The 20,510-nt window shown below is 47.3% G+C and overlaps 1 protein-coding gene across 5 annotated transcripts in view; it reads left to right on the top strand.

The window, feature by feature from the left end:
- The window catches only part of Syne2 (spectrin repeat containing nuclear envelope protein 2), a 310,222-nt gene extending 289,973 nt beyond the window's left edge, over window positions 1-20,249 (top strand). For 3 of the 5 annotated variants that reach the window (XM_070032030.1, XM_070031999.1, XM_070032007.1), the window contains 16 exons: window positions 2,050-2,237; window positions 2,508-2,658; window positions 2,986-3,168; window positions 5,012-5,149; window positions 6,337-6,531; window positions 8,085-8,367; window positions 8,880-8,948; window positions 9,863-10,002; window positions 12,159-12,273; window positions 13,330-13,532; window positions 14,531-14,731; window positions 15,457-15,585; window positions 17,167-17,358; window positions 18,002-18,085; window positions 18,918-18,961; window positions 19,174-20,249. In XM_070032030.1, coding sequence (XP_069888131.1) covers window positions 2,050-2,237; window positions 2,508-2,658; window positions 2,986-3,168; window positions 5,012-5,149; window positions 6,337-6,531; window positions 8,085-8,367; window positions 8,880-8,948; window positions 9,863-10,002; window positions 12,159-12,273; window positions 13,330-13,532; window positions 14,531-14,731; window positions 15,457-15,585; window positions 17,167-17,358; window positions 18,002-18,085; window positions 18,918-18,961; window positions 19,174-19,396 — 2,538 coding nt within the window. In that variant the 3' untranslated portion in view covers window positions 19,397-20,249. The remainder of the gene's footprint in view (window positions 1-2,049; window positions 2,238-2,507; window positions 2,659-2,985; window positions 3,169-5,011; window positions 5,150-6,336; window positions 6,532-8,084; window positions 8,368-8,879; window positions 8,949-9,862; window positions 10,003-12,158; window positions 12,274-13,329; window positions 13,533-14,530; window positions 14,732-15,456; window positions 15,586-17,166; window positions 17,359-18,001; window positions 18,086-18,917; window positions 18,962-19,173) is intronic. The other 2 variants (XM_070032015.1, XM_070032022.1) reach the window with 2 other exon arrangements.
- Window positions 20,250-20,510: the final 261 nt, after the last annotated feature.

The following is a 20,510-nucleotide window of genomic DNA, read 5'->3' as shown; positions in this document are numbered from 1 at the left end:
CACAGCACTACTTCTGGGTTTTTTGGTGGTTAATTGGAGATAAGAATGTCATGGACTTTCCTGCCTAGCTTGGCTTCAAACCTTGATCTTTATAGCTTGGCTTCCTGAATAGGTAGGATTACAGGCATGAGCTACCAGCACCTGAATCAGAATGGGATCATACTCTTTTGAGTCTGATCATGCTTTACAGAAGCAAGTTACAGAGCGGGTAGAGCAGTGTGGTCCTGTAATCTTAGCTATTCTGGAAGCTGAGGCCAGAGGATCATGAGTCCAAGGGCAGCTGATTAAGATAATACTTGGTCATTAAGAAAACAAATTATAACAAGAAAAAGTATAATGAAGTCAGGCATCAGTGGTTCATGCCAGTAATATTAACTGCTCAGGAGGTTGAGATCTGAGGATTATGGTTCAAAGCCAGCCCAAGCAGGAAAATCCGTGAGATGTTATCTCTAATTAACCAGCCTCCCAACCCCAAACAAACAAAATTGGAGCTGTGGCTCAAGTATTAGCCTTAAGCAAAAAAACCCAAGTACAGTGCCTAAGCCCTCAGTTCAAGCCCCAGAACTGGCACCAACAGAAAAAGAAGAAATATAATGAGAACCTACTTGGGTCCATAAACACAGAAGTCTCTGAAGGTTGCAGTACCATGTACATTTTTGTCACTAGTCATGCTTTGAAATGACCCTGAAAATTCAGCACTTCAAAAAAACACACTAGCCAGTTATGGTGGTGTTTACTTATAATCCTAGCATTCAGGAGGCTGTCTGTGGCAGGAAGATCTCAAGTCTAAGGCTAGCTTGAGCTATGTCTCAAGAAAACAACAACAAAAGCTGAGTTCTGCTAGCGTTTATCACTGTACCAACCTGGTACTCACATCACTGGCTGGCTGAGTCTACCTTTTTGCCTTCTGTGAATTTCAGTCACCATGTCCTTCTCACGAGTGGTGCCGGAGGTTGTTTTTATGTTTAAAATAAGTATGTTCATCTTGTTCTTTCTGGGCCTGATCTGCCTGGGAGTGGACCCCTGCCCAAAAGAAGAGGCTTCCTGGAGCCACCGCACTGACTTCCAGCCTCAGGTCTTCCTGTGCTTTCCCCTTTATCATGTTTCCAGCCTCTCTGTATCCTCACGCTTCTGGCTTCATTCTCTTCCCCATTCTTTTTGCCACCCTTTTCTTTCTCCTTAGTTTCTTTGCTACTTCCATGCCCTGTGTCCCTACCTCAGGGGCAGAAAAGGCCGCATTCCAGAACCCAAACAAAAGTTAGCACTCTACCACTTGAGCCAGAGCACCACTTCTACTTTTCTGTTTATGGGATACTGAGGAATTGAACCCAGGGCTTCAATGCATGCAAGATAAGCACTCTACCACTAAGCTACAGTCCCAGCCCCCATGTTTATTCTTAAAGAAATATCCATCTTTTTCCTATAACCATGCAATGTCTCCTCCTAAGTATTCTTTTCCCCAAATGTGAATCTATCACTATTGCTATCATAGGAACCAGTCCCCAGAGACCTGGCCACTTCCCCAAGCCAAATCCTCACCTGGACCCACAGGCTGGGGAGCCCCACAGTTCTTCTCTGGGAACCGTGGGGCTCTTATGTGGACTGGCAGGGCAGGCCCTGCAGGGGTGGGGAGACCCAGCCAGGCTTTTCATACATTCAGGAGTGATCTGGCCCTTAAAAAGTTAAGAGTTTCCATTGCGAAGGTGTAGCTCCTACTCCAGAGATTCCATTTTCCAAAGAAGCCCTTGCCAAAATGGAGTCTAAATCGGAGGCCTTTGTGTTCAGGTGGTTTAGATCGGGTCCCACCCCACGTACACCCAAAATCTTGTGCCATGTGGCCTCTCAGAGTGGGCAGTGCCACCTCATAGTTCACATAAACCCACTGCTGGCAGCGTGCAGGTCAGGCGTTGATGGCTCAGGGCCTGTCCGTGTTGCAGACCACGAGGCGCTGATGAGCCCTGGCTGGGAGCAGGAGCGGGGTGAGGGGCTCCTTTGATGCTGTCCCTCCACCACCATCTCAAGGGCTGTCCCACTCCGTTTCCATGGTAGGATCTGCAGCGGGACATAGAGCAGCACAGTGCAGGCGTGGAGTCCGTGTTCAGCATCTGTGATGTTCTACTGCACGACTCGGACGCCTGTGCCAATGAGACCGAGTGCGACTCCATCCAGCAGACCACCAGGAGCCTGGACAGGCGCTGGAGGAACATCTGCGCCATGTCCATGGAACGGCGCATGAAGTAAGGACTGGGCCGGCCGGGTTGTAGACACGCTGTAAGTCAGGTGGCCTGCCCGGCTCCCATGAGCACACCTAGGGGCTCGGAGCTCCTGGCTGAAGGTGTGCCCACCCACACAGGGCATCCTTAGTTACTTCCTAGAGGGGTGGCGGGGATCTCCCTAAACAGAGCCAGCTCGAGGCAATTGGAAACAGGCCCAGTCAAGGGACCAAAAGAAGCCCAAGGTACAAGATGGAAATAGATGGTTATACGAAGTCACTTTCCTCCTGCCAGAATTGAGGAGACATGGCGCCTGTGGCAGAAATTTCTAGATGATTATTCCCGCTTTGAGGACTGGCTCAAGTCTGCTGAGAGGACCGCAGCCTGCCCCAATTCCTCCGAGGTGTTGTACACCAGCGCCAAAGAAGAGCTGAAGAGGTTCGAGGTAAAACGGCTTCCCGCCCCATGCTCCCACTCAGAGCTAAGCCCACAGCAGCACAGAGGCTGCCAGCTTCCCCCACCCCTGCAAGGGCTGAGTGGACCTCAGCTCACCACCCGCTGCTCTGCCTGAGCCCACCAATGCCTGCCGCCTGTCCCCGTGACCTGTGCTTTCGCTAGCAGCACAGACTGGGGAGACAGCCCCCTCCCTATTGCCATAGCCGCTTGAGGGATCCACCCCTTCAAAGCAGGATTTCTGGGATCAGGAAGGGGGTGCCTTGGCATTGACCTGCCTGACCCTAACGTCCCCTCCCCACCACGTGACGCCATGCAGGCCTTCCAGCGGCAGATTCATGAGCGGCTCACACAGCTGGAGCTCATCAACAAGCAGTACCGGCGGCTGGCTCGAGAGAACCGCACGGACACAGCCAGCAAGCTGAAGCAGATGGCCCACGAGGGCAACCAGCGCTGGGACAACCTGCAGAGGCGGGTCACGGCCATCCTGCGGAGACTCAGAGTAACTGTCCTTCTGGGCCCCCGCCCCCGCCCCCCGGTTATCTGTAGACTCTTCAGAGAAGGGTCCTATTGCTATAAGCAGTGGCAGGCTTGGGATGCAGAGCAGGTAGATTAAGGGTCTAAGCCATCCTAGCCTGCCTCCCACACAAAGGCACCCATTTTTCAGAGGGGATTTGCATAGGGATCCCTTAGGCAGAGATTGTTCGTGTCATTTGCCAAAAAGCTTCTCTTTTTACAACCTGTATACCCCCTGATGGCATGTGTGTTAACACACAGACTAGGTTTCTGCTTCACTGAGTCAGTGAAGGCAACAAACACATGGGCTTCCAGAAAGAGCCTGCTCTGCCCATCTGTCGGTTTTCTGTGTGGCTAAGACACATCTACAATGCGTGTGCCTCCTGTGCTTTGTGGACGTAGGCCAGCGCTCTGGCTAGTCTAGAGGTCAGGGCTACATTTTGAAAGGAAAGTTGGGGATTGGCACAGTCCAAATTCCAGGATGCTCAAATCCCTATAGAGAGTGATACAGTATTTGCATATAATTCATGCATAACCTCTCTTCACCTACACTTTAAATCACCTGTAGACTACTTATACCTGATACAGCATAAATCATTGTTATAGTTTGGGTAACGGTGACAAGGGGGAGAAGTCTGTATATGATCAATACAGACAGGGATATATTAGTCTGCTGCTGGTTGGTTCCTTGAGTATGGAACCCGTGCATAGAGGGAGCTGACCGTCTTCATCTTAGATTTCTGTAATTGAGAAGATGTGCTGCTATCTACACCTCTGTGAGTCCAGGTCTAAATGGAAAAGGCCTAGGCAGCCCTGCTGCAGTGCCTAGAGTAGAACGCTTTGAAATGATCCTATGAAAATCAGAATCTGGGGGCTAGGAATGTGGCCTAGTGATAGAGGTGCTTGCCTAGCCTAGCATGCATGAAGCCCTGGGTTCAATTCCTCAGTACTACAAAAACAGAAAAAGCCAGTAGTGGCGCTGTGGCTCAAGTGATAGAGTGCTAGCCTTGAGCAAAAGAGGCCCAGGGACAGTGCTCAAGCCCAGAATTCAAGCCCCAGGCCTGGAGAAGGAAGAAAGAAGAAGGAAGGAAGGAAGGAAGGAAGGAAGGAAGGAAGGAAGGAAGGAAGGAAGGAAGGAAGGAAAGAAAATCTGGGGATTTTTGTTGTTTTATTTTGAAGCTTCAGAAGGAATTGCCATTTCCTTTCATTGGACATCTTCCTTGTGTTAGTTTCTTTCTCCTACTGACTTGACTGTTGAGATGTGTAAACCTTCATTTGGCCCCACACACCACATTGATCTTGGAACCAGCTGCCCTTGGATAAGGTGGTAACGTGAGAGGCCTCCTTGGGGTGACGTCTGGGTCGCCACCATAGTCAGAATTACATGAAAGCACATTGGCAGGCTGCTAGCCTCCCACAGCCTGAAGTGAGTGCTTGTCCACCTTGAGTCTGCTGAATCTTCTTCCATCATGGAAGCTGTTGTGGAAGAGTAATGGAAAGCAGACAAGCAAGCCACATGACCAGCCTGGCCCCTCTGGGCCAACAGTAGAAACTCACTGACAGTTTCAAATGCCTGAAGGAACTGAGCGAGCACAGTCAGTACTGCCACACCCTCCCTCCCTTGTTAGGGTAGAAGCTGAGGCTCAGAGAGGTTGGAGTTTGTTTGGTAGTGCAGCCAGGACACCTGCAGGCTTTGCAGTGCCATGCTCTAAGGCCTCCACGCTGCCCCAGGGGCAGGGGCCTCCTTGGGCACTTGGGCCACCTTGCTGCCTACCTGAGCTCTTGTTCCATGGTCAACACAAACATGATTTTCTTCTCCCTTTTCACAGCATTTCACTAACCAGAGGGAAGAGTTCGAGGGCACCAGGGAGAGCATTCTGGTGTGGCTCACAGAGATGGATTTGCAGCTGACCAACGTGGAACACTTCTCAGAGAGTGATGCTGACGACAAGATGCGCCAACTGAACGTAAGGACTGGCCAGAGCCACATACGCCTTTCATACCAGCTTTTCAGGAGGCAAAAAGAAAAGGATTAGGCAGACTAGCAAGGCCCTATCTCAAAACCAGGCTGGATATGAAGGTTCACACCAATAATCCTAGTTTCTCAAGGGAGTAGAGGTGGAAGGATCACAATCCAAGGCTGGCTCAGGCAAAAGCCACCAGCGCCTGGCTTTCCTGGGCAGATTTTATAAGAGGTTTAAAGAAATAAAAATTCAGTTGGGCACTGGTGGCTTATGCCTGTAATCCTCACTTCTCAGGAGGCTGAGATCTGAGGATTGCAGTTCGAAGGCAGCCCAGGCAAGAAAGTCTGTGAGACTCTTGTTTCCAGTTAACCACCAAAAAGTTTAAAGTTGCCGGGCATTGATGGCTCACGTCTGTAATCCTAGCTACTCAGGAGGCTGAGATCTGAGGATCACGGTTCAAAGCCAGCCCAGACAGGAAAGTCCATGAGACTCTTATCTCCAATAAACCACCAGAAAACCAAGTGGTGCTATGGCTCAAGTAGTAGAGCACTAGCCTTGAGCTGAAGATTTGAGAGACAGGTTCAGAGTTCAACCCCCATGACCTACCCAAAAGAAAAAGTCGAAAGTGGAGTTTGGCTCAAGTGGTAGAGTGCTAGCCTTGAGCAAAAAAAGCTCAGGGACAGCGCTTGGGCCCTGACTCAAGCCCAAGAACTGGCACAAAAATAGTAATAATTGTGTCCCCTAAAATAACAGTTCATTAATATTATTTCATTAGGCCAAAGCAGATACCCATTGGTTTATTATTGGAAATGTTTTGTTTCAACCAAGTGTCAATAAGTCTAGCTTTCTCCCTCACACCCAATAATGGCAAATGCCCATTTAAAACTTAATTGGAATAATCAGTACCCAAAGGTAAGAAAAAGAAAAAATATATATGTGGAGATAATATATATATATATATATATGTAATTGCTATAAATTATTAGCTCGTCATTGTCACTTCGTTAAAAATTGATGGAACTCCAGTACTAGGTACAAAACAACAAAGGAATAAAACCATAAAGACATTTAATGCTTTCCCCCCCCCCCCCCCCCCCCCCCCGCTATGACTTTGTAATAAGAAACAGACTGTGGCCGGATGTTAGGGAGGTGTTCTTCCTTTGAAGCTCTGTCTTTCATCTTCTCAACAGGGCTTCCAACAGGAAATTACACTAAACACCAACAAGATTGACCAGCTCATCGTGTTTGGGGAGCAGCTCATTCAGAAGAGCGAGCCCCTGGATGCAGTGTTGATTGAAGATGAGTTGGAGGAGCTCCACCGGTACTGCCAGGAGGTATTCGGCAGGGTCTCCCGGTTCCACCAGAGGCTGACCTCTCACGTTCCGGTAAGAGCAGCCCACCACCCAGGGCTCGGGATGCTCCATGTGTGGGTCTGACTGGATGTTTAAAGGGTTTAGAGCCAGTCCTGAGCCTTGAACTCAGGGCCTGGGACTATCCCTGAGCTTTTTACTCAAGGCTAGCATTCTATCACTTGAGGCATAGTTCCACTTCTTACCTTTTGGTGGTTGAGATAAGAGTCTCATAGACTATCCTGCTGGCTTCGTGTGATCATGAGATCTCTGCCTCCTGAGTAGGTAGGATGAGAAGCATGAGCCACCAGCACCCAGCTAGCTTTATGTTTTTGTTTTTGTTTTTTAAAGGATTACACCAAGCAATTTATTTTTTATTGTCATTAATACAGAGCTATGATTCCTTACACCTTCCCACTACCCCGTGAAAAAGTACTGCTGGAATTTCCTGCTACTCTTACCTGTAGACAGTGTGTTCTCAGGGAAGAACTGTTCTAGCATGTGTCAGGGCCCCTAGAATTCACTGAAAACTGTTTTGCTTTGGATCATGTACATGAGCAACTTGGGAATGTGTCTGTCTTTTTCTCTTGCTTCACGTCTGGGAACATTTAATATGGGTGCCTTTCTGATTGTTTTTGCCCACCTTCAAAGTGACCAATGTATTTTCAAAACCAACTTTGATGTTTCCCTTAACACAAGGGCCATTTGGGAGGTCCAGAATGACCAAGGCCACCATCAGAGCTTACTCCCTTAGTGGACAGAAGATTTAAGGATGACCATTGACCAACACCACTGGCCACTGCTTCTTTTGTATATCTCCAAATGGTCAGCTTCAGATGTGGTTATTTCTTCATCATTTAGTCTCAGAACTCCCCAATAATTCCTCTTTTTGGGGGAGGGGGTCCAGTCGTGGGGCCTGAACCCTGGGCCTGGGCGCTATTCCTCAGCTCTTCAGCTCAAGGCTAGCGCTCTATCACTTGAGCCACAGCGCTACTTCCGGCCTTTTTCTTTCTGCTTATGTGGTGCTGAGGAATCGAACCCAGGGCCTCATGCATGCAAGGCAAGCGCTCTACCACTGAGCCACCTTCCCAGCCCTAATTTCTCATTTTTAAATATAATAGTTGGTAGTCCATTTATCCTAGACTGATTTGGAAGCATTACAATATAAGCCCAATAAAGAGTCCAGGTCTTAAGACTGGAGAAGAAGGAAAATCAAACCTTGTACGTGTGGTCTTTGAAGTCATGAGTCTTACCCAGAACATCTGAATCTGAAAATGTCCTGTTTAAAATTTCTCTGGTTCTTAGAGGAACTTGGTATGAACCATAATGAAATTTTGTCCGGATAGAGTTACTGAGCTTAGGGGGAGCTGGAATTTCTGTAAAACACAGATTCTAGGCCCCAGTCTGGATTATCTAAATTCAAATAACTAAGTACGGGGCCAGAACCCAGTTCTTTTTAAAAACCACCTTAGAATGACTAATGGCGGCTGTTTTCAGAGGCTGTTTGACAGGCAGACTGCCAGGGTTTGTCCTACTAACTGCAGCAGCTTTGAGTTGGGGAATGCTCACACCTGGTTGCTCCCGTTTAGGGCCTGGAAGATGAAAAAGAGGCATCTGAGAATGACACAGATATGGAAGACCCCAGAGACATCCAGACTGACGCTTGGCATAAAAGTGTAGAGAACGAGGAGCCCTCATCTCCCCAGTCTCTGTGTCACCTTGTGCCCCCAGCTCCAGGGCACGAGCGGTCTGGCTGTGAGACCCCCGTCAGTGTGGACTCCATCCCTCTCGAGTGGGACCACACAGGGGACGTGGGGGGCTCCTCCTCCCACGAAGAAGACGAGGAAGGCCCATACTACAGTGCACTGTCAGGTAATGGCCAGATTTCCAGAGCCTTGAAGTCCACCTGTCTGGCTGCATTTCTAGCCCCCTAGTTACACAACCAGCTCTATGACCGAGAGTCCAGCTTGTGGCTTCCTGGGTGGTGTCCTGCCCATCTCTTAACTCACCTGAGAATTGAGTCACTCCCAGGACAGGCAAAATGAAAGAATGAGGGAGGGGGAATAAGAAGGAAAGAAATTCACACTCAGATATCCAGGCCGTCCACGCATGGTTACGGCTGTTAGGAGACCCCTGGGCAAACTTGGAGTGATATGTGTGTAAGTCTTAGTAGATTGAGTTCATTCTAGCCTTATCCACCTTCTGCACAGGGAGGAGTTGGCTAGGAAGGAAAAAAAAAATCTGTCTAGTTTCCAAGATTCAAATCAAACCAAGACAGTAGTTTTCTCCATCCAGCTGACAGTATTTCTACTGGGTTAAACTTACTACGTGGGCATTCATCTGCAGCCACCTCCAGTGAGGACAATGACATTATTCTTTTTCAGATGTAGAAATCCCTGAAAATCCTGAGGCATATCTTAAAATGACCACAAAATCTTTGAAAGCGTCTTCTGGTAGGCCCCTGCCTGTGCATGTGTCTCAACATGGCAGCATCCTGTGGCGCATACTGCATCCTCAACCTCGCTCCCATGTCATGTCTGACCTGTGCCTCTGTGGACACCATGCGCCTTGGTCCTTGTGTCATGGTGTATTTACACTGCCCTACTCACCCATACCTGCGTGCTCCTTACACAGCCCCGCCCGCGCCAGGGCAGGCTTCGCGCCCGCCCTCTCCTCCCCCGCAGGCCTGTGCAGAAGGAAATTCTTCCTGGTGCCTTTTTCCAGTATTATTATTGCCTTCCTTCACCTATCTCAAGTCTTTTGGCATGGGCCAAGCTTTTCTCATGGTGGCTTGGTTTGGAACTCTGTCCTTGCTTCTGGTGATTTCCTGGGGCAGGATGGGCTGGGTAGGTGGGGGTAGGAAATGACCATTGCCTTTGCCGCAGGAGAAGAAACCTTTCCTTGACTTGCAGCTCTAATCTGTCCCCTCCCCCCTCCCCACCAGCACTGGTGGCAAACAGCCACACGTGGCCCTTTGGTTCCCAAGTCCATTTTCATGGGCACTGTCCCCTTATTCCTGAGCAGCCTCCTGTCTTGGCTCCCAGAATGGCCTCACGACCCAGGGTCCCCATCACTTAAGAAACCCATTTCATGCAAACACCCCCTCATCCTACAGCAAGTCTTATGTGTGTTGTGCTCCACCATGATCCCGTCTCGTGAAGGCACAATGTCACTCAGTTGCATGACTCATTTCATCCCTTTGAGACATACTGACATTTTTGCAAATACGCATGTTTTGCAAGGCAAGCTGCAGAGCTCATTTTGACACTGTAACCCGGTGCCGTGTGATCCATGACCATCTTTGTGTCACTAAATACGAGTCCTTTGGTTGAGAATAGATCAGCACATGGGACTTCATTTGTTTCAGGTAAATCCATCTCTGATGGACATTCATGGCATGTTCCTGACAGCCCTTCCTGTCCCAAGCATCACTACCAACAAATGGAGGATGACAGAAATGTACCACCTATCCCCTCAGATTCCAGCACCCCTTTCAAGCCAGCCTATGTAAGTCTTGACACCCCACCCCCAAAGAATATAACCCACATGTATGGGTTGTGGGGCTTGAACTCTGGGCCTGGGCACTGTCCCTCAGCTCTTCAGCTCAAGGTGAGCGCTCTCTTGAGCTACAGCACCACTTCGGGTTTTTCTGGTGGGCTTTTTTTTTTTTTTTTGAGATAAGAGTCTCATGGACTTTCCTGCCCAGGCTGGCTTTGAGCCGCAATCCTCAGATCTCAGCCTCCTGAGTAGCCAAGATTACAGGTGTGACCCACCGGCGCCCATCATGGTAACATTCTTTTGTACAAACTGTAGTCATTCCCTGGGCAAATCTTGAGTTTTGCTTTGGCCTGTCATGGAGCTTGAACTCAGGGCCTGGGCACTGTCTCTGTGCTTCTTTGGCTCAAGGCTAGTGCTCTACTATTTGAGCCACAGCTCTACTTCAGGCTTTTTTCTGTTTATGTGGCACTGAGGAATTGAAGCCAGGGTTGCGTGCTAGGCAAGCACTGTACCACTGAGCCACATTGCCAGCCCAAATTCTGAGTTGTTTTGTTTCATGATGACAGTGTTTGCTGAGAAACTGAGTAGCTCAGTGTTAGAGATCTTGCCTAGCATGCATAAGGCCCTGGGTTTGATTCCTATCACTACCACCTCCAAAAAATAAGAACCAAAATCCTGTTGAACTGTCCATGTATCATTAGAATCCAGGTCAGAGTGACCTAGATGTAGAGAGAGTTCTCTAGCCAAAAGCTATGTTGTGGTGATGCAACAATATTCACTCCTGTTGAGTCAGATGTCCAGGAAACAATGACTTGTTGACCACACCTATTCAAAACACCAGAATTTCATACTTAGATGTAAAGGTGTGCTGTGGTGGACATGGGTTTGATTCCCAGTCCTACCAGTCCATTCCTGTGAAGCCGAAAGCACTTGGTAAGCCTTCCTACCCAGAGGCAGCCTGTCTTACACAGCTGGTGTTGGGATTGATGTACAAGAAGGCTCTGAGAAATGCTGATCATTACATTAGTCTCAGATCATTGTATATCTGCAGCTGCTACTTCCTAGTTTTGAGGTTTTGAGGTTTTGGTATGCTCTGGCTAGGCAGCTCTTAGGAGATAATCTAAAGTTGAATTTTGGACACAGAGCATTCTTAGTCCAGAAAATCATCAACAAGATAGTCAAGATGAAAATGTAGCTTGCATTTAAGTACCACCTTTTAAAGAAACCAGTGGTAGATTCAATCAGTGCCTTGTATGTAAGCCTGACTATGGTTCCATAGTTGGAGATGGTTCTGTCTTCAGTTGGTCAGATCCAAGGCCATTTGACAACAGATTGGCTGTGTTGCTTAGCAAGAGCTGTCACTTTTAATCTGTCCATCTGTGGTGCAGAGGAAGACTGAAAGAGACCCTAGCCCCTGAGCAGCCTCACCCCCTAGGCTATGTGGTCTGGCGTCTTCAGATACTACACTTGTTTCCTTCACCTGGCCCTTTCCAAAAGCTCAACCCCTTTATTACATCAGAAACTAGGCACAAATCTGAGAGATTTATAATTGTTCCCCTTCCACACAAACAGGCCTTATGGACATGAACCAATCCAAGCATAGCTTTTCTAAAAGGGATACATTTACCTTTTGGAAGGCCCAAGAGCAAAGCCTAGTCAGCTCCTTGATAACAGTGTGTGCAGTAATGGGGACCCGGCATGGGTGATGAATGACCCTAGCAGTGTCCTCTGTGCTACCAGTTCACTGTGATAAAGATGCCACTGGCACTAGTTGGGTGATAAGGAGGAATAGTATAGGAGATTTTGTAAAGCACTGTGAAAATGTAAAAGTGCTAATAACATAGGAGCCCATGTCTGGAAAGCTAGATGATTATTTTTGCATGTTTTTTAAGGGAGTTTTAGAAAGAATGCAAAGTAAAACAGCCATTTTATCACCCATCATGAACACCTCATCCGCCTCCCTGGGGACTCTGTTTCCACCCTCAGTGCTGCTGGCTTATTCATAAAGGCTTTCCACACACATGCACCTCTGTGTAAGCCTTTGAAGTTATCTTTTGAAGGAAAGGACCCTATATCTTTATGTCTTGCCTATTAACATGAGCTTGGTTGTTATTTATATAACCCTTCCATTTAACAGAGGGTGACTTATAATTGGCTCATTCTAGGTAAAGCTACTATTACGTCCAGATGCTGATGGTGACAAAGAAGGTTCAGAAGGCTTGAATGGCAACCCTCAGCAGGAAGACGAGCCACTGACTGCCTTGACGGGCCAGGCCTCAGGTATGGCCGAATGGACGGCCCTCAGAGGAAGTGGAATTTGGCATCGGAGTCTTAATTGGATGAATTATCCTTCACCAAAACCACCAAACTTACCAATAATAGCAGATGTATTTCCAAATTAGCTGATTTGTGTTTATATCTGTAGGCTATTGGTTTAATTTAGAAGCTATTCTTTAAACATTGACAAAATGAGGCTGGCATGATGGCATACATGTTTTGTTTTTGGTTTAATTGTGTTATGGGTTTTTGGTTTTTTGGTTTTTGGTTTTTTTGGTGGAGGGCAGGGAGATAGGGTCTCACTATGTAGTTCGGAGATGCCTGGCACTCATAACCCTTCAGCTTCAATCTCTCGAATGCTGGGAGTATAGCTGTGTACTACCATGTCTGATGAAGAAGTATATACTTTAATAACTTCATGTGTACATAAAAAATCAGACATGAAAGCGATGATCAAAGCATTATCTCCCCATTAGACCAGGCTGTAAATTAAGTAATTGCTCAGCTACATGCTGAGCATGCACCAAAGGAAAAAGCACCCTAACAGCAATATAAACTGAAGTGTGCACTTGAGACCCAGAGCACATACTGATAAGAGGTCAGGTCTTCTGCCTCTTAATCCCACCTCCTTCCAGCCTTTGTGGCAGTGGAGAAAGACAGGCCTCAGACCTGGGCAGGAGACATGTTGTGAATGTTCCAGAAGAACTCACCAGCTCAGACCTTCCTGTGAGGAGCATGCTTGACACTCTTTTACCACCCTAACTTTTCTTTTGGTCAGTTGTAGGTTGTGGGGCTTAAACTCAAGGCCTGGGCACTATCCTTGACCTCTTTAGTTCAAGGCTAGCATTCTACCACTCTGAGCTACAGCGCCTCTTCCAGTTTTCTGGTGGTTAATTGGAGACAAAGAGTCTCGTGGACTTTCCTGCCCAGGCTGGCTTTGAACTGAGATCTCAGATCTCAGCCACCGGCACCCAGCGCTCCACCCTAACTTATAATTACTTCAGGGAGAGAAATCTGTTTGCATTGTTGCTTATTTTAATCAGTGGCTTTTGATCCCAGGTGCCTTTGACAGATGGGAGCTAGTTGAATCACCAGAGCTGCACAGTAAACTCAGAATAAAACAAAACATGCAGCAACTGAGCTCTGATATCAACACCATCACTGCTTGGCTGGCAAAAATCGAAGCAGAACTGGAAACTTTAACAATGGCGAAACCTCCCTCCACCATCCAGGAAATGGAACTCAGAGTGAAGAGACTGCAGGTGAGTTAGAGGTGCAGAGGGGAGGGCATTCGGAGTGTGCCTGCTCAAGCATAGCTGTACCGAATGAATTATGGGTTCGAGATGTGGGTGGCCACTGGCTGAATGCTGATCTTCTTGCAGCTGTTTCAGACACGGTTAGTCTGACCTGTGGAAGGGGCAGAGTTGGGAAGCCCAGCTCACTGACTAATAAACCCTATGGCTTGATCTTAGTTACCTTTTTGTGCAAGCAGGATTTGTCCTGCAGGAAGTAGCCCCAGAGAGCAGGGAGGGAAGTTTGAGATCTACACTTTGTGGGTACCCTGAGCATAAGCCTGAGCTGCTGAGACCTAAGGCATGGTTTGAGGATATCCTGGTACTCTCCATATTCATCCTTTTACTTCGGGCATTATTTACCAGGAATCACCATTCCTCTTATGGAATGACATTTCTGGCTTTCTAAAGGTAAATGAAGGGGCCGGGAAGGTGGCTCAGTGGTAGAGCGCTTGCCTTGCATGTATGAGGCCCTGGGTTTGATTCCTCAGCACCACATAAGCAGAAAAAGCTGGAAGTGGTGCTGTGGCTCAAATGGTAGGGCACTAGCCTTGAGCTGAAGAGCTGAGGGACAGTGCCCAGGCCCAGAGTTCAGGCCCCATAACCGACAAGAAAGAGAGAGAGAGAGAAAGAATCTCCACATACTTAATCTAGAAGACTTAATGTGGTCTTCAGAATGTTAGGAAGCCAGTGGCAGAGCTGGAGCAGTGGAGGTTACCGAGGTCTGTCTCTTCATGCCTCCCATCAAGTCTGGCAGCCAGGAGGCCAGCCTCTGCCTTCAGGCTGTGCTGCCCAGCTGGCCGCATTCACTGACCTTGTAGGGAAGATCTCTCACCTGATGCTTCTCAGCCAGTCACAGGCGAGGTTCCTCTGGTTGCTGTAGCCACAGCTTGGAGAAGCGTGTAGAAGATCCCTTTCCGAGCCCCTCCTAGTTCCAGAGGGCCTAACCTAATCTTTTCCTGTGGTAGGAGTTGCTAAAAGCCTTTGACACCTACAAGGCATTAATGGTCTCTGTCAATGTGAGCTGCAAGGAATCTCTGCCAACCGAGAGCGCCGAATCTACAGAGCTCGAAAGTAGGCTCCGTCAGCTGAACCTGCGCTGGGAAGGGGTCCAGAGCACAGTGGACAGCTGGCGAGAGGACTTACGGCAGTCGCTCATGCAGTGCCAGGTATGCTGACTCAGCCCAAGGCCCTGTCCCCAGCAGCAGCTAAGCCCACGTGGTGGGAGCAGTATTTTGTCAGGCTGCTTGAGTGCAGGCAGCCAAATGTGGTTTGTGTACTGTTTGTTTCCATCCTGCTAAGTAAGGCCCAGTACATTGCATTGACCCAGTGCAGGCCAGGAGATTGGGAATTCTGTGTCCTTTGCCAGAGTAAGTCAGAGACCTGGCCCTGGAACAGAGAAACAGTTTTAACACTAAGCTTCCTAAACTTTTTTCATATCTGAAAAATGGGAATTACTTTAGTGCCCACTTCCCTGAGTCCTTCTGGGGACTAAAATGGTGGTATCTATAATCTTAGCCCAGTGTCTATGTGTAATTACTCCATACACATTACCTTTGACCTCATCTTAAGGAGGGCTGTGAACCCCGCATAGCCTGTCCTGGTGGGTGGACTCTTAGCAGATTTGTTCAGTAACACGGAGGTGTCCTGAAGCCCTTCCATAAGCACTGTTAGCACTGTCTATATGCTGCCTCCCAGGGCTCTGCCAAGGATGCTTGCTCTGCCTCCTTGCTTTCCCCTTTTCTTCTTTGGCTTTTCATCGAAATGGGGCCCTTTCATTCACCTGCTGGTAGAAGGCTTGGGACAGTGGTAAACCAGAAGAGGGAAGCTGCCTTTCCCGCTCCCCCTTAGAGTTCTCCAAGGACGATGCTCTCATGCACATTGTCTCATAAAGGACTTTCACCAGTTGAGTCAAAACCTGCTGCTATGGCTAGAGAGTGCTGAGAAGCAGAGGCAGAAGGCTCATGCCACCAATCCAAAGGCAGATCACCAGACTCTCCAGGACTGTCAGGAAGAACTGATGGTAAGTTTCTCTATCAGGGGCTCTGAGTGACCACTGCTCACTGTTGGCTCCAGGGGTCAGAGTAGCCTACAGCCTTGCCCAGTGTTCCTGGGGACCATATAGTTCACAGGGTGGCTATAACTTTGTGCTCAGCCCTCATAATCCTATTGATGTCTACAAAGGGGTCCTGGGTTGTTTTGGAGATAAATGACTTGCAGGGAATGAAGAGCCAAAGGCAGAACACAAGGTTTTTTAGACTGTCAGAAACTGAAGACATCAGTATTTACAATGTCCTAAAAAACAGAAGGCCATTAAAAGAGAAGTAATTTTATTGTGGTAAATACAGTCAGCCATCTCAGAAAATTGGTTCCAAGACTCTCCCACATACCAAAAGTTTTGGATACTCAAGTCCTTTAGATAAAATGCTTATGTTTGCCTATGTTATTTACATTTCTCTATATATTTCCTATTACAATTTAAGGTATCTCTATATTTCTTATGCTTATTATAATATAAATGGTTTGTAAATACTTGTTACATTTAATATTTTAGGGAATAATGAAGAAAAAGTCTTTGCACGTACAGTATGCTAGTTTTTTGGTTCTGCATAATTTTTTTTTCCTTGTGCCAGTAATGGCACCTTGCTTTTTTTTCCCCCTCACAGCTGGCACTTTACTATTTGAGCCACAACTCTACTTTGGGCTTTATTGCTAGTTAATTGTAGATAAGAGTCTCATGGATTTGTCAGCCGGGGCAGACTTTGAACTGAAATCTCAGATCTCAGCCTTCTGAGTAGCTAGGGTTATAGAAATGGTACTCAGCTGTGGTTCCATTTTCAGTATTTTAAATTTAACGTTTCTGGCCATTGCTTTAAAACCCCATTCTGTAGATCTGTAACTATCCAGTGGAACTTTGTACAATAGTGGAACTGTCCTGTCTGCATATCTAGTCAGGTAACCACTAGCTTCAGGCTCTCAGGACTGAATCAGCCATGTGTCTCCTAGCTCCCATAGTGTACAGCAAGAGAGCAAGATTCTGTGCACCTCACTGCTCTTTCTCAATTTTCCAGCTTTAGAGTTTCCCTCACCTCCATCCTAGTGGATGAGGGCCTCATTCTCCCACACCACCTTCTTCCCTTCTTTCCTCTATACTCTCCAGTATCATGATTCTCTTCAAAGTGAAAAGGAATTAAACCCCAATATGGCCGGACGCTGGTGGCTCATTCCTATAATCCTAGCTACTCAGGAGGCTGAGATCTGAAGACCACAGTTCAAAGCCAACCCGGGCAGGAAAATCTGTGAAACTCTTTATCTCCAATTAACCACCAGAAAACCAGAAGTGGCGCTGTGGTTCAAGTGGTAGAGCGCTCTCCTTGAACTAAAGAGCTGAAGGACAGCGCCCAGGCCCAGAGTTCAAGTCCCATAGCCAACAACAACAACAACAAAAAAAAAAAACAGCCTACTTGCTTGCACCCTAAACTGTGCTAGGCTGAGGACTCAGATAGGCAACTCTGAGAAGGTTCTGGAATTGAGCAGTTCCCCCTCTCCCCCATGCTACCCTAGCATCTATTTGGACAACTTTCACACACCTTATAATTTTCAGCAACTGGAAAAGGAGCTGGTGGAGCGTCAGCCTCAAGTGAACTCCTTGCAGGAGATTGCCTCCAGCCTGCTCATCAAGAGGCAAGGAGAAGACTATATCGAGGTAGAAGAGAAGGTTCACGTGATTGAGAAGAAACTCAAGCAGTTACGTGAGCAAGTCGCTCAAGATTTAATGTCCTTGCAAGGAAGCCAGGTGAGACTCTCAGGGCTTTTATATGCCAACAGGAAGGCAGGACTGCAGCCCAGCTGTGGCTGAGCAAGGGGTGGATGGGCTGCATGGAGAGTTAAGCCCCTGCTTAGCATGTCTGGAGTTAGGAAAAGTGGCTTCCTCCATCATGCCATCGTTATCTCCATGTCACAATCACAAGCCTTTACTTTCTCAAATGACAGGGCTTCAAGTTCTGTCCTAGTACTTTTTGTCTATACTTTTTTCTAATGTGATACAACTTAAAACAAATAAAATACCCAGATTGTGAGACTTGGAGCAGGGCCCTCCATTCTAGTCTGTTTTCTCCTGGATAATCAAGGCTAACTCGTCTTGATTGCTGTGTACTTGTGTCAGTTACTTGTGGGGCACTCACTGTCAACTGCTGTTACAGATGTTTAATGCAAATGGTTGGCTTTGCTTTGGATATATTCTCTTTTTTTTTCTGAAAACTATTCAAGCCACTGCAGGAAGGAGAGAAGAGCAATTAGAAGAGCCCCAATCCTGAAAGATTTCTGCTATGGGAATGGGTGGGCTGCTGCTTGAAGACTGCTTCATGCAGAGGTTTATGCTCTTGAGACTGTACAGAACATTCTTTCCTTGAACTGAACCATTGGGTTGTGGCTTTCAGAATCCAGACCTGTCTCTGCCTGACTTTGATGAAGTAGACTCAGGGGACCAGTCTCCAGCAGCTTTGCCAGCTACCCAAGCGAAGGTAAAAACGCTTTCTGTGAGAACCACGATGTGTATTAGGTTTTTGTTTTCAGCTATACCAGAGCCTGAACACAGGGCTTCCTGCTTGCTGAGCAGGCATTCTACCTCTTGAACCATGCCTCTAATCCTTTTTGTTCCGTGATTTTGGAGATAGAGTCTTGATTTTTGCCTAGGACCACCAGACATAAACTACCATAACTTTTTCTGTTGAGATGGGGGTGATCTCTTAAACTTTTTGTCCAAGGTGGCCCCAAACTGTTGATCCTCCTCATAGCTAGAATTACAGGAGTGAGCCACTGGCACTCAGCCATACTGACTTTTTTTTTTTCTGTCACCAAGTTAATAGAAAGTTGGAACTTGAAAGCTGCTGTTACACCTACTGGTTGAATGCACTTTGATTCACTTTTTTTTTTTTTTTGCTTATGTGGTGCTGAGGAATCGAACCCAGGGGCTCATGCATGCAAGGCAAGCGCTCTACCACTGAGCCACCTTCTCAGCCCTTTGATTCACTTTTTTAACACGCTTTTTAAGAGCTTTTTCAAAGGGTCTCAGTTACTCTTGCATAGTAGAGTGATAATGATGAAGGTCCTTGTCAGAGGCTTCCTGGTATCTCCATTACAGGAGGCCAACAAAGTGCAACCTGGAACTCTTGACAATTTAACAAATCCAATTATCTTTTAGAGGTTTGGGATGAATCTCAGATATATTACTCTAGTCCCAGTAGTGTGGCAGAAAGACGTCCCAGGGGAGGTATATGATGTAGGAAGGCCCAGTCTTATCACTGATCAGATGGACCTGTCTGCAGCTTGCTCATATTGGCTTCTTTGTTCCAGCAGTTCAGGGCAGTGAGAACAGAAGAGAAGGAGACCCATGGCAGGTAATGGCATTTCTGTCACAGCATGAGTCAGGTCCTTGTAAAAATCTTCCTTTTTCATTCATCTGGAAAACCCTGGACTTCTCTTCCCAAACTCTCCCCAGCTGTTGGCCCTACTGGCACTCACATGGTCTGGGGGGGGGGGGGGGGTCAGGTGGGATGGGTGGGCGTGGCCTCTGGATGCTCCTGATCAGCTCCTGACCCTCTGTTGACAGGGTGAGGGGCTCCACTGGCTCCAGCAGCGCTCAGCCCCAGCGCTCCTTTCTCTCACGGGTGGTCAGGGCAGCATTGCCCTTGCAGCTCTTGCTGCTGCTGCTGCTGCTTCTGGCCTGCCTGCTGCCCTCCTCCGAAGAGGACTACAGCTGCACCCAGGCCAACAACTTTGCCCGCTCCTTCTATCCCATGCTGCGGTACACCAACGGGCCACCCCCGACCTAGGAGGCTTCACAGCCACAATGCCACCACCACCAGCCCATGACTCTTTAACACTGGCAAGGTCCAGGGACCTGCTATGGACACATCCCCCCAGATGTTGCCAAGATAGGCTGCTGGGGCCCAGAGCAACTTTCAAAAGAAGTTCATCTGGCAGGGGACAGGGAACCAGGCCAGCATCTTGGCAGAGCTTCTCGATTGCCTGGGGGAACTCTGGGAAGGACAGTTTCCAAGGAGCCATGCACTTTGTGAATTCTGACTTTGTAAAACAGAATAATTACCATGTCCCTGAACAGTGGTGTTCAGCACATAAAATGCATTAGATCAACCAGCAAGCAGATTCAGCCTAGAAATGGTTCAGAGACTTATGGATCCTGAGCTGATGGATTGAAACAAGCATTTTTAAATGTTCCGACTCGGTTTTCCTCAGCAATTTGAGGGGAATCATTAGTCAGCAATCAGAGCTACTGGTCATAAGCCAAAATGTTCTGTTCAGGACCTAGGTTGGCTCTTTTATATTGCTTTAAATTTTTTAAGGAATTTTATTGCATGGATTTGGTTATTTGTGCATATTTTTTAAATTGCTGAATCTGTATGAATAATGTAAACTTGGATTTTTTTTAATAAAAATCAGATTTTAGCCTGAACTTTTGACTAATGTACAGTAAATGCCAAACTACAGAGTTGATAAGGATGTTTTTGTAAATTAATTTTATAAGACTTTTCACATTTAAAGAGACACTTCTGGTTTGTTTGAGCTACTTCGTCGTGGGGGGGTGGGGGATGGTGGTACAGAAACTTGAAGCTGTTTGTGGTATGTACAACTCAGATGTTTCTCATTAAAAAAATAATAAAATTAGCCAGACTGTTGTGTTGGATTATGTTTATCAAGCAGGTCAGCGCCATAATTATTTTCTCCTAGGACAGAAATTATTTTCAAAATACTTTATGGGAAAGTTTTATTCCAAGTTTTACATTCTACTTAGCTAAATTTGTGCAGGATTATTTATGAGGCCTTAGAAACATCCCTGTCTGGAGAGAGGACCCTTCTGTGTAAATGACCCTCTGTGACCTCACGTTCTGTAGGGAAAGGCTTAGGCAGCACTACAAGGAAGGAGGA

This window comes from Dipodomys merriami, unplaced genomic scaffold, assembly GCF_024711535.1.
Source record: "Dipodomys merriami isolate MVZ:Mamm:240054 unplaced genomic scaffold, mDipMer1.0.p SCAF_1, whole genome shotgun sequence".
Classification (NCBI taxonomy): Eukaryota; Metazoa; Chordata; class Mammalia; order Rodentia; family Heteromyidae; genus Dipodomys; species Dipodomys merriami.
Note: the sequence above shows the minus strand (reverse complement) of the source record. Positions and strands in the feature narration are given on the sequence as shown.